The sequence below is a fragment of the Paralichthys olivaceus genome, chromosome 18, assembly GCF_024713975.1.
Source record: "Paralichthys olivaceus isolate ysfri-2021 chromosome 18, ASM2471397v2, whole genome shotgun sequence".
Classification (NCBI taxonomy): Eukaryota; Metazoa; Chordata; class Actinopteri; order Pleuronectiformes; family Paralichthyidae; genus Paralichthys; species Paralichthys olivaceus.
Window position 1 is genome coordinate 2,358,206 of NC_091110.1, and position 13,348 is coordinate 2,371,553.

The window sequence follows — 13,348 nt, forward strand, 5'->3', positions numbered from 1 at the left end:
GATAATATATTGCCTGTCTGTGCGTGCACGGCGGGTGAAAATTTCTACTCAGCATGCAATACTACCCACACACAATCCCTTTTTGGTAATTAGATGCAGTGTTCATACATGTTTCTGTCTGAGTTTTGTTTTGAAGTCTTTTGTTGTTTTTATTGCCCTGGAAATGGTTAGATGTTTACACGGCATGTCTTCAGATGTGACTGAAATGTAAAACTGGTTTATCCTCTTTCTCTTGACTGGGTTTGATGCATTTAAAAAATTTTTTTTTACCATAATGATCATGTTGTTTTGCGGTTTATTCTTTTTCCACAGGTGCCAGCCAGCAGTTTGGGATTGATAGTGAGAAACCTTGAGGACCTGGGAGACAAACAACGAAGCCAGAGGAGGAGACGTTTCTGAAAAAGAGGAAAAGCAACAGGAAAAATAACGAAGATGGGGAGGAAAAAGATTCAGATAGCCCGGATAATGGATGAACGGAACCGACATGTAAGTATACGGAAGGCTTTCACCTTTCTGATGTGACAGTAATTTAACATGTTTGTCTCAAATCCCTTTTAAAGTTTAGAGACACAACAACAGTCAGTTGAGGTTGGACCTATGACATGTTTATAACAGAGCACAAAACACTCATGTGTCAGTTTGCCATTAGTGTCTCATAGTTTGGCTAAGACCCACATCTACAAACTGATCCAACCAATCAGAATAAGACATACAATATTGACAGAATTCAGTTTTTCGAAAAGATACAATGCATGAAACACACTCAATTTAACAATCCAAATAAAGGTGGCATAACATGATGAGCACCAAATCTTTCATGACCATGACTGAACCCTCTTTAACAGCTGCTTCACTTAAAGGTTCAGTGTGTAGAATTTTGTGATATCTAGTGTTGAAGTTGCATGTTGCAGCTGAACACCCCTCATCTCACCCTCTCCTTCCAAACATGAAAAAGAATCTGTGGTAGCTTCAGTTGTCATAAAAACTCAAAAGATGTTTTGTTTGTCCAGTCTGGACTAATGTAAAAAACATGACGGCCTCCATAGAGAGGACCCGCTCAATGTAAATATAAAGTATTTAAATATAAAGGGTCTTTTCTGGGGTAAAGAAAACTACAATTCATACAATTTAGATGAAACAAACAAGATGAAAACATCATGAGAATTATTCTACATTAAATTTCAGCCAATAGTTCCCTTTCACCTAAATCTTACACACTGGACCTTTAAGCCTACAATGATCTTTGACATGATTTTGATTCCTAGGGTAAAAAGTTCACTTGCCAATTCTCTGGATCCAAAAGAGCTGTCTGACCAAAAATAGGTTTGTGCAAAGGGGCCCTGTAGAAGGTTATTTAGGTATAATGATTCAATATGAAACCAGGATGGCACACAGAAATCTCATATTTATTTAGCACATTGTAAATCATCACAGCAATGGCACAACCTCCATGTCTGAAAAGGGCTTTAAACACACTCATTCATTCACTGTCTCTTCCTCTGTCACACTTGAACACAATACCAGCCACATACAGACGCACTATAGTTCCTCAAACTGGTGATATCATGTCATATGATCCTCACAAGCTGTCTGACTCCCAGTCATGGGGGCTGTATGTGAGCCTGTATTCAACATGTAAGACCCGCTAGCTCAATTCAAAGAATACGACACCTGAGTAATAAGAGCATACTGTCTATGGGAGTTTTATGTGTCGGCATTTTCACACACAAGTGTACACACACACACACACACGCACACACACACACACACACACACACACTGACAAGGTCCTGTCTGGGGGAGTGGTTCCTCTTTTCCTGTTATGACAGGAAATGCAGGCACATATGCTTCCTGACCCCAGTAGCAGAGCAGCACTGACCCCGTCACAGTCCCTCTTGTGGACTATATGATGGTAGAGCCATATTTAAGTGTGTGTGAGTGCGCATGTGAATTTATCTTTAAAGGAATGTACCAGTACTAGTTTGAGCTGCTCTGTCACTATGGTATATTCCAGTTTTGATGTCATATTCATAGCTCTCTGGCTGTGGTTGTAAAACCTAGCTCTTTGTATGTAGATAGATCAGTTGTCCAAATGATGAAAGTTGATGATTTGAAAAAACACAACCCTAAGCCAGGTAGGTGCAGCAGTTAAGGGTCTATCATACTTTCCACATTTAGTGTCCACTGAGAGTTGCGTACTTGTTACAGTCTGTCTTGCGTTCCACTCATGCATACTTGATCTCACATTCTACAGTGAAACTACAGCGATGTATGACTGACAACATTCCCTCTCCCTCTTTACCTGCTCTCTTCCTCTAGGTCACGTTCACCAAGCGCAAGTTTGGTCTGATGAAGAAAGCGTACGAGCTAAGCGTATTGTGCGACTGTGAGATTGCACTCATCATATTCAACAGCACCAACAAGTTGTTTCAGTACGCCAGCACCGACATGGACAAAGTTCTGCTCAAATACACCGAATACAACGAGCCCCACGAGAGCAGGACCAACTCAGATATTGTGGATGTAAGAAACACACACACACACACACACAAACATTTACTCACTGGCACTAGATCTATTAATTAGCTCATTCACAGAAAAATGATCAGGAGCAATCAGATTAGTCGTTAAAGGCATTTTTAAAGTAATGTTTTTTTTTTTAAATCATTGTAAACTTAATATTTTTGGTTCTCAATGAAGGTAAATATATAGTAAACTATTTCTAACTGAATATCTTTTGGCAAATTCTCCCTCTACTTTTTTCTTTGATTTTTGCAAATAGTACTAACAGGTCCTGTTTGCAGCATACAGACACATATTACTGGATCACTGTGATATAGAGGAGAACTGAGAAGTGACAGCTCTACCTATATAAGAAGCATTTCTTAATCTATGATATTCAGTTGGGTTTATAGAAGTTTATCGACAATGGATAACGAGGGAGTTTTTCCCCTCCATGGTCGCCAAAGTGCTGCTCTTTGTGGAAACTGTTGGGTTTCTCTATATTAAATACAATACAAAGGTCTTGACTTTCTATGCAAAGTGCCTGTAGATAATGTATTATGATTTGGCGCTATACAAATAAAATTGAATTGAATTGAATTAACTATTAAAGTGATTTCCACCGAAAGTCTTATTGAACCTAAAAACAATCTGTGAAGGAGCCTCACAGTATGAAAACTTCTGTTATAGATTTAACCACTAAGCAAATGAATACAGTTCTTAAGCATAATCCATAATAAATATGATCAGGCTGTAAAAACGACTGAAGGGACTGTGTCGCAGATGCTTGTCAGGAACTTCTTAGTTTGTGTGGTGTGTGTGTGTGTGTGTGCTTGTGTGCGTGTGTGTGTGTGTGCGCGCATGTGTGTGTTAGTGTGTTTGTACCAGAACATGGCAATACAGTTTGTACTAGATTTAACCATGGTCTGCTTTGACTTATGTAATATTGTTAGGAGAACACAATAGCAAGTGCGTTCCTCTGCAGACACATGCGAACACACACACTCTTTGAACACCCACACACACAAACACGCAGTGGATATTTGCTAAGCACACCATGTCACCAAGGTTAAACCTAAGCTGTCAAAAGTCAGAGAGGAGGCAGGAGTCTGTTGCTTCAGTGCTGGGAAGTGTGCAGGATTTTTTTTTTATCGTGGTTTCATTTAAGAAGTCATGAAGCATTGATCAAGAATAATGTGGAATGTAAATAGAAAAAGGTGCAAACCCTTGTTATTGATTACAATAACATTTTAAGTAATTTAGAGAATCCTGTGGACTCTGAGCGTGGCACACTCTTTTTTCAAAGGGCTCCTAATGGCTAACATCGAGAGACAACCTAATACTATTGTGACTTAAGTGGATGCAGCATTGTTATGCTTTGTTACTATTGCATCAGATTTGGTAAGATTTGCTATTGAGAATTTTCAAAGCAGGGTCAGTAGTATTAGAGTCGACCAACTCCTTGTTATAAGGCTCTTATTCATGTCTCATCTTGAATTTTGGTGAGTTCTAAAACCTCTATGCCTCGAAGGGCACTATATTAAGAACAAGGAAGGAGGCTGCTGCTGTGAGTCCATGTGTGTTCTCTGTGTTCACATGTATGTGTTTACCTGAGCTTTTCCCTCCACGCGGCCCACCACATGGCCTCTTGGCCAGCCCCAACAGAACCAGTCTTTTAGGCTCTGTAATCCTCTGTAATCTGCCACAATCCTGTTTGGCTCATTACTGTAATCTGCCCAGGCAGCCGCTTCATCTCTGCTCTCTATGTCCACAGTCTGCTGCGTTCTGCTCTAAACTGTATCTGTATCCACTTCACCCGTTGTGCAGCATTTCCTCTGTCACTACTGTCCAGCTTCCTGTTCCCTTGTGTTCAGATCTTTCTCACCCACCCCACCATCCTCCTGTTGGGTTTGCCAATCTGAGGAAAGAGAGTGTTGTGTATTAGTGCTTTGGTTAATGATTACTATTTCATAGTATTTTATTTTCCACACACAATTTTTATGTGAATCCACCCAGCCCAAATGCTTCCCACCTTGTAGACAGACACTGTTTCTGTTTATTCTCTTAAATATTAAATGGATGGTTCAATTGCTAAAGAGCTTATTAGCTGCTGCCTTAAGGCAGGAGGCAGACCGATCAATTTAGGCATGAGTTCACGTCAAAATCCACCACTCAAGCTTCAAGAAATCAAAGTGTCTGAACGAGATAGGGACGTCGAAGCAGCCACAGCAGAGGAAATTCTTGTTCCCCAAAAGGAGGTGCCTCCGTTGGCTCTTTTTTAAATCACCCAGCATTGAGCAATCTACAGTAACAGAACGTGGCTCAGGTCACATTTTTTCTGTCTGAACCAGTCCAAGCCAAAAGGAAAACTAACAGAGCTTGACCCAACAGCAGGCTTTCATGGTTTTTTTTCCCAAACTCGAGCATGACACATAATACAAACTGCAGTGATTTTGTGCTGCCCAGTCCCTAGCTCTCATGGCTATTACTTATTTTCCCTGATTACTGACTTGTGTAGTGTAAATAATCAAGTTGCAGATCACCCAGCCAGCATGACAGAAATGGAGCGACGCCTGTGAGCTAGTTCAGGCAGCTCCAATCATGTGACATACATCATGTGACATACCTCACACTCCACAATCATCTATAATACACTCATGGGAATTTCTCTATATTTAGTACAATCATTCACCTCAACGCAAAGACGTTGAATCAACTCGATTTTTGGTGGACAAAGGTCAAGGTCACAGTATTTCAAAGTATGTCAAAGTATTTTCATGATTTTTTTAATCTTGATATCTTAAAATCAGCTTAAGGGAATGTCTTCAAGTTTGGTACAAATGTTCAGTGGAACTGAGTAGATGTTTGTGGTCGAGGGTCAAGGTCACAGTGACCCCACAAAGCTCATTGTGTCTGCATTGTAAATGCAAAATCTCCGGAATGCTTTGAGGAAATCCTTTCAACTATGGTACATATGTTCACTTAGACTCACAGATTAACTAATTCGATTTTGGTGGTCAAAGAGCAAAGTCACAGTGGCCTCACAAAGCCATTGTGGACACCAGTAAAGTGAACATTTTAAAATGTCTTGTGTTGTAAACCATTTGTTAAATGTCAAAGCGGGAGTTAAAATAAATTTTTACTCAAGCTGATGCCCCAAAACCCAAAGATATTCAGTTCTATTATGCTCCCATGACTTGATGCATTGAGCTGATTAATCGACAAGTTTTAATTGCAACAGAAAAGAGGGGGAGGTTGGAATGTGTGCTTCAATGACTGTAGGCCAACATACTGTAGCTGTGAAAAGGCTCTGAAATACACTATCTGCCAGACAGGAATTCAGTAGAAGAGAGGCTCCTTTGTTTTGGTCATCTCTTTTTTTCTTGTGTGGCGGGATGGCATGCGTCTATCTTATGTGTGTATATGTGTATGTATGTGTGTGTGTGTGTGTGTGTGTGTGTGTGTGTGTGTGTGTGTACAGAGTGCAGGTCAGACAACTCTCAGCTTATTGTATTGTGTTCATTTAGCCTGGGAACTTTGCTGCTATTTATAAATCTGAGGAGTTCTGCATTCTTCACTTTTACTCCGTCAACCTTACTTTGTTTTGGCCCACTCTGCTCTCTCTCTCTCTCTCTTTCTCTCTTTCTCTCTTTCTCTATCTCACTCTCTCTCTCTTTCTGTCTCTCTGTGGCTCCATGTTGTTTTAGATTAGAAACAGATGAAGTTTCCAATAAAGCTGTGCGTGCACATGTGCACACACTGAAGCACACGCCGACGCTTGGATGTGCTCACAGACTAAGTCCAGTTCCTTTGTGTTGGCTGTGATCCCTCCCTGCTAAATGGCTGGAAACCGGTAGTGGTCTAAAAATAGCGCAGAACACAGCTAAGAATAGCCATGACGGGCTGTGAGTGTGTGCGACTGTGGTTTGCCTGTGAATGACTGAGTGTGTGCGTAACTATGTGAGCCACAGGAGGAAAATAGAGAAAAGGAAGAGAGGCAACTTAAAGCTGAGCAACCACGTCTTAGGTCCTCTCCTTCCTTTTCCCCTTGTGACCAGTCCACTTTGTATTTGTGGAGCCGAGGAGCTGTTTGTGTCCAGTGTTCATATACTCTATCTAATAAGATTGTTGCTTAGATATCCTGCTCAAGTGTTTGTAATAATTCCTGAAGATATATGTCAGTGATTACGTTAATTTCAAAGTGTAAAACTCCAAAACAAGTCCGACGTTCAAAATCTTCAAAAATACAATAAACGTAAAAGTACTTTGTTTAGCAGTAAATTGGGTGTGACGGACTCTGGCTGACATTATTAGATTGAAATAGATGATGGTCTTATTCTAAAGAGAGTGGTGTTTTAAATACATTTGTCTTGTGTTTTAATTTAAACGTAACTTGTAACTAAAGCGGTCTAGTGCTGTAATAATACAATATTCCCCTCTGAAATAAGTAGGTGTATATTTCAGAACTGCACATACCTGAGAATAATGACAACCATAATTTCAAACTTTTAGATCAGATGTTGATACAGTTGGGAGCAGGTGGTGCTTTCAGAACCAGTGGAGCTGTTTCAATTCATTTGATTAAATAATTTGGTTCCCTCTGGTGACCATTAATGTCAGTACATAAATTCATGGATATTTCAGTTTAAACCCAAAGCCCTGGACAGGCTCAATTAACGAATGAATGAATGAGAGGCCCAGAATTCTGACTTGTGTGTTGTGTGGTTGTCATATATGGTTCTACCTCTTCAGGTGTTCATTGGTTATTCAAAAGAATCACTGTTGTATTGAACACTGCACTGAGTATCTCTTTAAACAGATAGCCTAAATTTAAATGTTTAACAGAGCTATAAAAGTGTCTAAATGTTAAAATAATATCCTGGAATTCCTAAAAAAATATTTTTCAATTGTTATTTGTAATGTTTAATTAATACAGATGAATTGCTGGTAGACCAGGACTAAACTAATATGGGCTAATCAATAAATAGGTCTTTATTGTTTCGCAGCTCTATGTCGCGGAGAATCTGAGTAAATAAAGAATTAACTAAATAGGTATGTCCTTCTGAGAAACTCAGATGGATGCTGCTGTCAATTTATGAACTGTTTTCACTTTATTTACTTTATTTATGACAACTAATTATGAGCAAAGTTATCTGTAAATTTAGATGTATACGATAATTAGCTGTTAAATAAAGGGTATTTCGTATGTCTTTAATGTAGGTCCACTACTATAAATATGTGCTGCTCTAATTCTGGCTGAGCAGTTGTGGGATGGTGTAAAAGTTGCACGTCATGTTCCCTGGCGCACGCACGGACATACGCACACACATACGCTTGTGCACGCATTGCACTCAGAGCATCATTTGATGTGGAAGTGGTGGAGCAGGAGCAGGAGGAGAAGACCACCCACGAAACAGAGAGAGCTATAGAAGCAACTGTAACTGAGAAAAGAAAAAAGAAAAATCGATGGAAAAGAGTAGTGAGGGTGGAGGTGTAGATGGATGTGGGGGGAGGAAGAGCAGCGGGTCTGGCATGGTATTATGGCATCCTCCCTGTCTGTCTCCAGTGCCTCCAGAAAGCTGTTCAAACCACCTGCCACCACACACACCCCAACACACACATTCCTGACCAGTGGTGTAAAGTAACTCTGAATATTTACTCAAGTACAGGACTTAGGTGCTTGTTCTTTAATTTCTTAGCATTTCATACTTCTCTACTTCATTTTTTTTTCTCAACTACAAATGTACACAAATATTGAAAGATTTGTATTTTTTCAATTTAATTGTAGTGCAGCTGAGTATAAAGTAAGACCAGTATAAAGTAGCATCAAGTAAAAATACTCATTTACAGGTATAAGTAAATGTACTTACTTTATCTGTACTGCTACCTTTATGTGTCCCTTTAACAACCATTCAAGGTAGAAATGATCCAATATTTCTCAGAAAGCAAAGATTAAAGCCTGTAAAACAAATTTAGATTAGTGAATCAGAACTTCTTTTCTTCTTCTCTCCCAATAATCATCTCACCACCTCTCAAATTTATCTGGTGACCATTTGGAGGGGCCAGACCTGGGGTTGTGAACCAGCGGACAAAATTATCCAAGTAGCTGAAATCAGAAAAATGCTTCTGAAGCATCAATGATTCTGGATTAATGATTCAACAATGTCAGTTCATGTCAAGTACTTTTACTGCTATACATTTTCTTGAATTTTTCTGAACTTTAAGTCAATATTTAAATACAGTTTTACATAATTTAGTATTTTTTCCATAAGGTACTGTCTAACTAAAATAATGTTTCTCCACCACAGTTCCTGGCTTTGTTAACATTCGTGTGCTTGTTTTTTTTTCTTTATTGAAAGAGGAAGGAGTGGGTGTGCAGTAGTGACACCGTGTACAGTGTGTGTGTTTGAAGAGGGAAAAGTAGGCTAGAGGAGTCGGTTTTATGTTTTAGTAGAAGAGCCAGATTTGACAGATTGTGAGGGAGGGATGGGAGTGACGAGAAGCGGAGCACAGCAGTGAAAAATAGCCTTCTACGGCCATCTCTCCTGTAGCCACACTAGCATTGGTGGTAGCTGCCTCACCCTTCTCCTCCCCCTCCTCTCACCCCCACTCCTCTAAAGTAAAACAGGTGGACATGACTGGGATGAGTGGGATAGCTGCACTGGGCCAACCGCTGAGTCCTCTCCGTGTGTGTGTGTGTGTGTGTGTGTGTGTGTGTGTGTGTGTGTGTGTGTGTGTGTGTGTGTGTGTGTGTGCGTGCGTGCTACAGTCTACAGTGTCCAGTGACAGACTGGACTAATGGGCTGTGAAGTGCTGAAGCAAGGCCACTGAGAGCCAAACCACACACACACACACACACGTTGCACAACCATCGTCATCATCATCTGATACCTGGGTTAGAGCAGAGATTTTACAACGCTTACATGAAGCTTACTGACGTTGGAGTCACCCAGAACACGTTTGCCAAATCCACACATAAACTGAGAGAGAGGCAGATCTCTCTGGAGATTTTATAATTTTTGTGTTTCTGAAGTGAGTCATGTCTTTTTGTTCTTGCTCAGAAAGTTGGAGGATGATGATGCAAGCTGAAGGGATACCTTCTCATATGGTGCTCTCTTGCGGTAGAAAGATGCACTGCAGCTTTTTTAGTGAAAGGGATAGGTTCGTGTTTGTGTGGCATACACAAGAAATAATGCAATGATTTTAATTTAGCAATTATCTTTATACAAAGTGCAGTTAGCAGATGAAAAACCTGTGACCTTAAATCAGCCCCTGGTAATGATGAAGTACTTATTGTTCGAAGTCTCTTGATGTGATCCATGACTGGTTGTATTTCAGAACATCACTGCCACCTGCTGACCAGTGAAATAGAGTGAAACTACTGGCTGATCTCAGTCACTTTATCCCTATGATTTTACATGTCATGTCTTTTTTTACCTCCTCTAACCAGACACTGCGTAAAAAGGGTTTAAATGGCTGCGACAGCCCTGACATCGAGGCAGATGACTCTGCTGGTCAGAGCCCAGAGTCGGACGACAAATACCGCAAAATCAACGATGACATCGACCTAATGATTAACAGACAGAGAATCTGTGTAAGTTCACCATATTCTCTGTGTTTCCATCTAAGCAGTGTCATGGATTCTTCTCAATAATCTTAACTGTTGATTTTAATCGCACAGCAGGGTCTGCCTCCCTCCAACTATGACATGGGAGTGTCCATCCCAGGCAGTAATGCCAGCGGACTGCTGTACTCCCACCCAGGCATAGGAGGTGGTCTAGGTAACCACAATCTGCTGCCCATCTCACACACACACCCCTCCCTACAGAGAAACAGCATGTCCCCTCAGCGGCCCTCTAGCACTGGAAATGAAGGTATGTATGATATTACTACATAATCCTAATTCAATAATCTGTAGTCTTGACCCCTGGATATCTGACCACATTTGTGTGTGTGTGTGTGTGTGTTGTTTTTGTCTATAGGACTGATGAGCTCAGAGCTGACGAGCACTGTGGTCTCCAGTGTGGGTAAGACTGGAACTGCATCTCATTCCTCTGTCACTAGATACATTTCACAGGACTTGTGACCAGTTCAATTGTTAAATTTAGTCTACAGTTATTTTCATTATCACTTTATCATATGTCCTTTGATTACTTCAAAATTGTAATCTGGCATTTCTGCCTGATCAGACATTTTACACATCAAATGATGATTCGAACAATTGTAGTAATAATGATGATTACTTGAAGCCCTGGTACACCTTTACATAAATATTTAACCATGAGATGTTGATGATTTTTATTTTATTTTGTGTCCTGTTTAAGATAGAAACACCACAGAGATCATTAATCACAGAGATGATACAACCAAAACAGAAACTTGTTGAAAACTCTTATTTGAAATAATTTAATCATTTTTAGTCATTACCAAAAAGCCAAATCTTAAGTCTCAAGATTGGCTTCCTAAATATAAGGATTCACCTTAAAGGGGTTTGGATCAGCAGAAAATTAGAAGACGTCACTTTGGAGTTTGGGGAATAAGACTGAGTATTTTATAGAGTAAATGAGAAACTGAGAAAATAATCAGCAGAGTAATCGCAAAAATGACCTGAACTTCAACCTGATAAATATGAATTAAACTAAATATGAATGTTTCTAAAAAATATCCTCATACTAAATACATGAAATGTACTAATAAAATCATAAAACAGATAAAACTGCAAACCACAATCTGAATATTCCAAACAAAGAACATGCTAGGCTCTCATTCAGAGAGAAAGGATGAAGCATGCACACACCTTCAGCAACAAAGATCATTTATCAGTGGATTGAAATTAAAACTGCATTCAAACATGAACATCCATTTTTTGTGTCTCCCCAGGAAATGGCAGCTACACCAACCACTGCACCTCCCCGGGGCTGCTGTCTGCAGGAGGAGTCTCCAAAAACATGCAGGATAAGAGCCCTCCTTCGATGAGCATGAGCCGTAAGCCTGACCTCCGAACGCTGATGCCACCCTCCAACAAGTGCAACAACATGCCAACAGTTGTGAGTGCTGTCTTCTGCATTCCACCCCTATGTACTTGAGTTCATGTGATTTTCACTCTGTTCATTTTCACTGCAAAATAAGCCCCATTATAATGCATGGAATAATGTTGGTTTGTGCTTTAATGCTGCCCTTCAGTGTGAGGACTTTGACCTCATGTTGGTAAGTAGCATGTAAGGGAACAAGTAGTGCAAAAGCAAAAAGCTCTGAGTCTGGGTCAGTATATCACAGGGCAGATTGACGTTGACTTTTTTATCCAATCTCAACAACGTCGAGGTAAATCACTGTAGTCGTCACCCTTCCTCCCTAAAATTATTTATTGTGTGCATAAAATATTTTTCATGCAACAGACCCATACTAAAAATCCTCATGGATCTGAGTTCCTGGTTTTGAAAACAAACCAAATGTAGTACCTGTGTCAAAATGTTAATATTTGTCTAAAATGACGCTCAGTGTTTTTAGACTGTTTTCATTAAATGCAATGAGACCACTGCAGGTCAGTAGCTTGAATGCCTGTTTGAATTCATTGAGTAATTTATGCTCTTTGGCAGCAGAGTGTGGAAGCTAGCTTGACTTCCATCTGTTTCATACATTTTATATCTTATTTTTGTGGCTGTGACTGTGTCCGGTTGACAAAGCTGAGGGGAGAGCAGCATGTTTTGGACATTGAGGATCATACCTCCTGACCTCTGGATCGCAGTCACAGACCATACTCATGTCACCAGTGATGATCCTAGATCCAGAACTGGTCTTTATGTTGAGTGTGACTTAATGTGGAATAATGACTTACTTGCAGATGCTTCATGGGCTCTGAACTCTTTGATCGTACCTCACAGTTTCCAAAAGCCCCTGCCATTAATTTGGCTTTAGTCTCAAAATTTCCAAAACTGACTTTGCACTCTGTGTTCTTCATGGAGACATTAAAAATGCTGTTGCCTCCTTTGTTGCAGCTGAAAGTGTGTATATTGTTCCACGAGCGTTGAGAATTTACGAGCAGAGTGACCCTGCCTAATACACAGGACTGCAGTGGTTTACTCAGATTTTACTGAAACCACTCAAATGAAATGTCTCTGCAGCTTATCTGAACAGTAACATTTAGGGTTTGGTCTATTGTTTCGAGTGTGTCTTTGTGTTGAATGATTCACGTTTTACAGATATTCTTTTCCATTGTTTTTGCAGAACCAGAGAATAAATCACTCTCAGACCGCTCAGACTCTGTCGACACCTGCAGTGTCCATCTCTGCTCCGACTCTACCTGGACAGGGGATGGGCGGATATCCGTCAACACTCAGCTCTTCTTATGGCACAGGTGATTACTACAGAACCATACTGCTACAGACAGAGGAGGGCTGCCTCATGTAGCATCTAATCATTTAATGAGGAGGGATTTTTTGTGGGTTTTCTTCAGAGTTCTCCCTCGGAGCTGACCTGTCCTCTCTGTCTGGATTTTGTGGTTCTGGTCTTGGATCAGTGACTAGCTGGCAGCATCAGCAAATACAGAATCTGCAGCATCCAGCACTCGGACACATGGGGTAAGAGTTTCCAGTTAAAATGACATTTTTGGTGCAAAAATATTAACACAAATATTTTCGGATAAAAAGGAAAAGAGAGATGAAAAAAACCACATGGTTCAATGCAGCGAAAAACATTGTCCACAGATCTTATTGCACCTACTCTTTTTACAATATTTACAGTTTACATATTTGTTTATAAATCATTCAACACGTTTATTTTATTCTTACATGCTCTTTATGTGTTCCATGTGTACAAATAGTTGATGATTGTTACATACATTTGTTAC

The 13,348-nt window shown here is 40.1% G+C and overlaps 1 protein-coding gene across 7 annotated transcripts in view; it reads left to right on the forward strand.

Annotated features, from left to right (window-relative positions):
• Positions 1–13,348, forward strand: part of LOC109626349 (myocyte-specific enhancer factor 2C-like) — a 32,216-nt gene that overhangs the window by 13,695 nt on the left and 5,173 nt on the right. For 2 of the 7 annotated variants that reach the window (XM_069513770.1, XM_069513771.1), the window contains 8 exons: positions 320–486; positions 2,320–2,523; positions 9,953–10,096; positions 10,184–10,376; positions 10,485–10,529; positions 11,383–11,549; positions 12,727–12,856; positions 12,956–13,079. In XM_069513770.1, coding sequence (XP_069369871.1) covers positions 433–486; positions 2,320–2,523; positions 9,953–10,096; positions 10,184–10,376; positions 10,485–10,529; positions 11,383–11,549; positions 12,727–12,856; positions 12,956–13,079 — 1,061 coding nt within the window. In that variant the 5' untranslated portion in view covers positions 320–432. Of the gene's footprint in view, positions 1–312; positions 487–2,319; positions 2,524–9,952; positions 10,097–10,183; positions 10,377–10,484; positions 10,530–11,382; positions 11,550–11,685; positions 11,710–12,726; positions 12,857–12,955; positions 13,080–13,348 lie in introns of all 7 variants that reach the window. The other 5 variants (XM_069513769.1, XM_069513767.1, XM_069513766.1 and 2 more) reach the window with 4 other exon arrangements.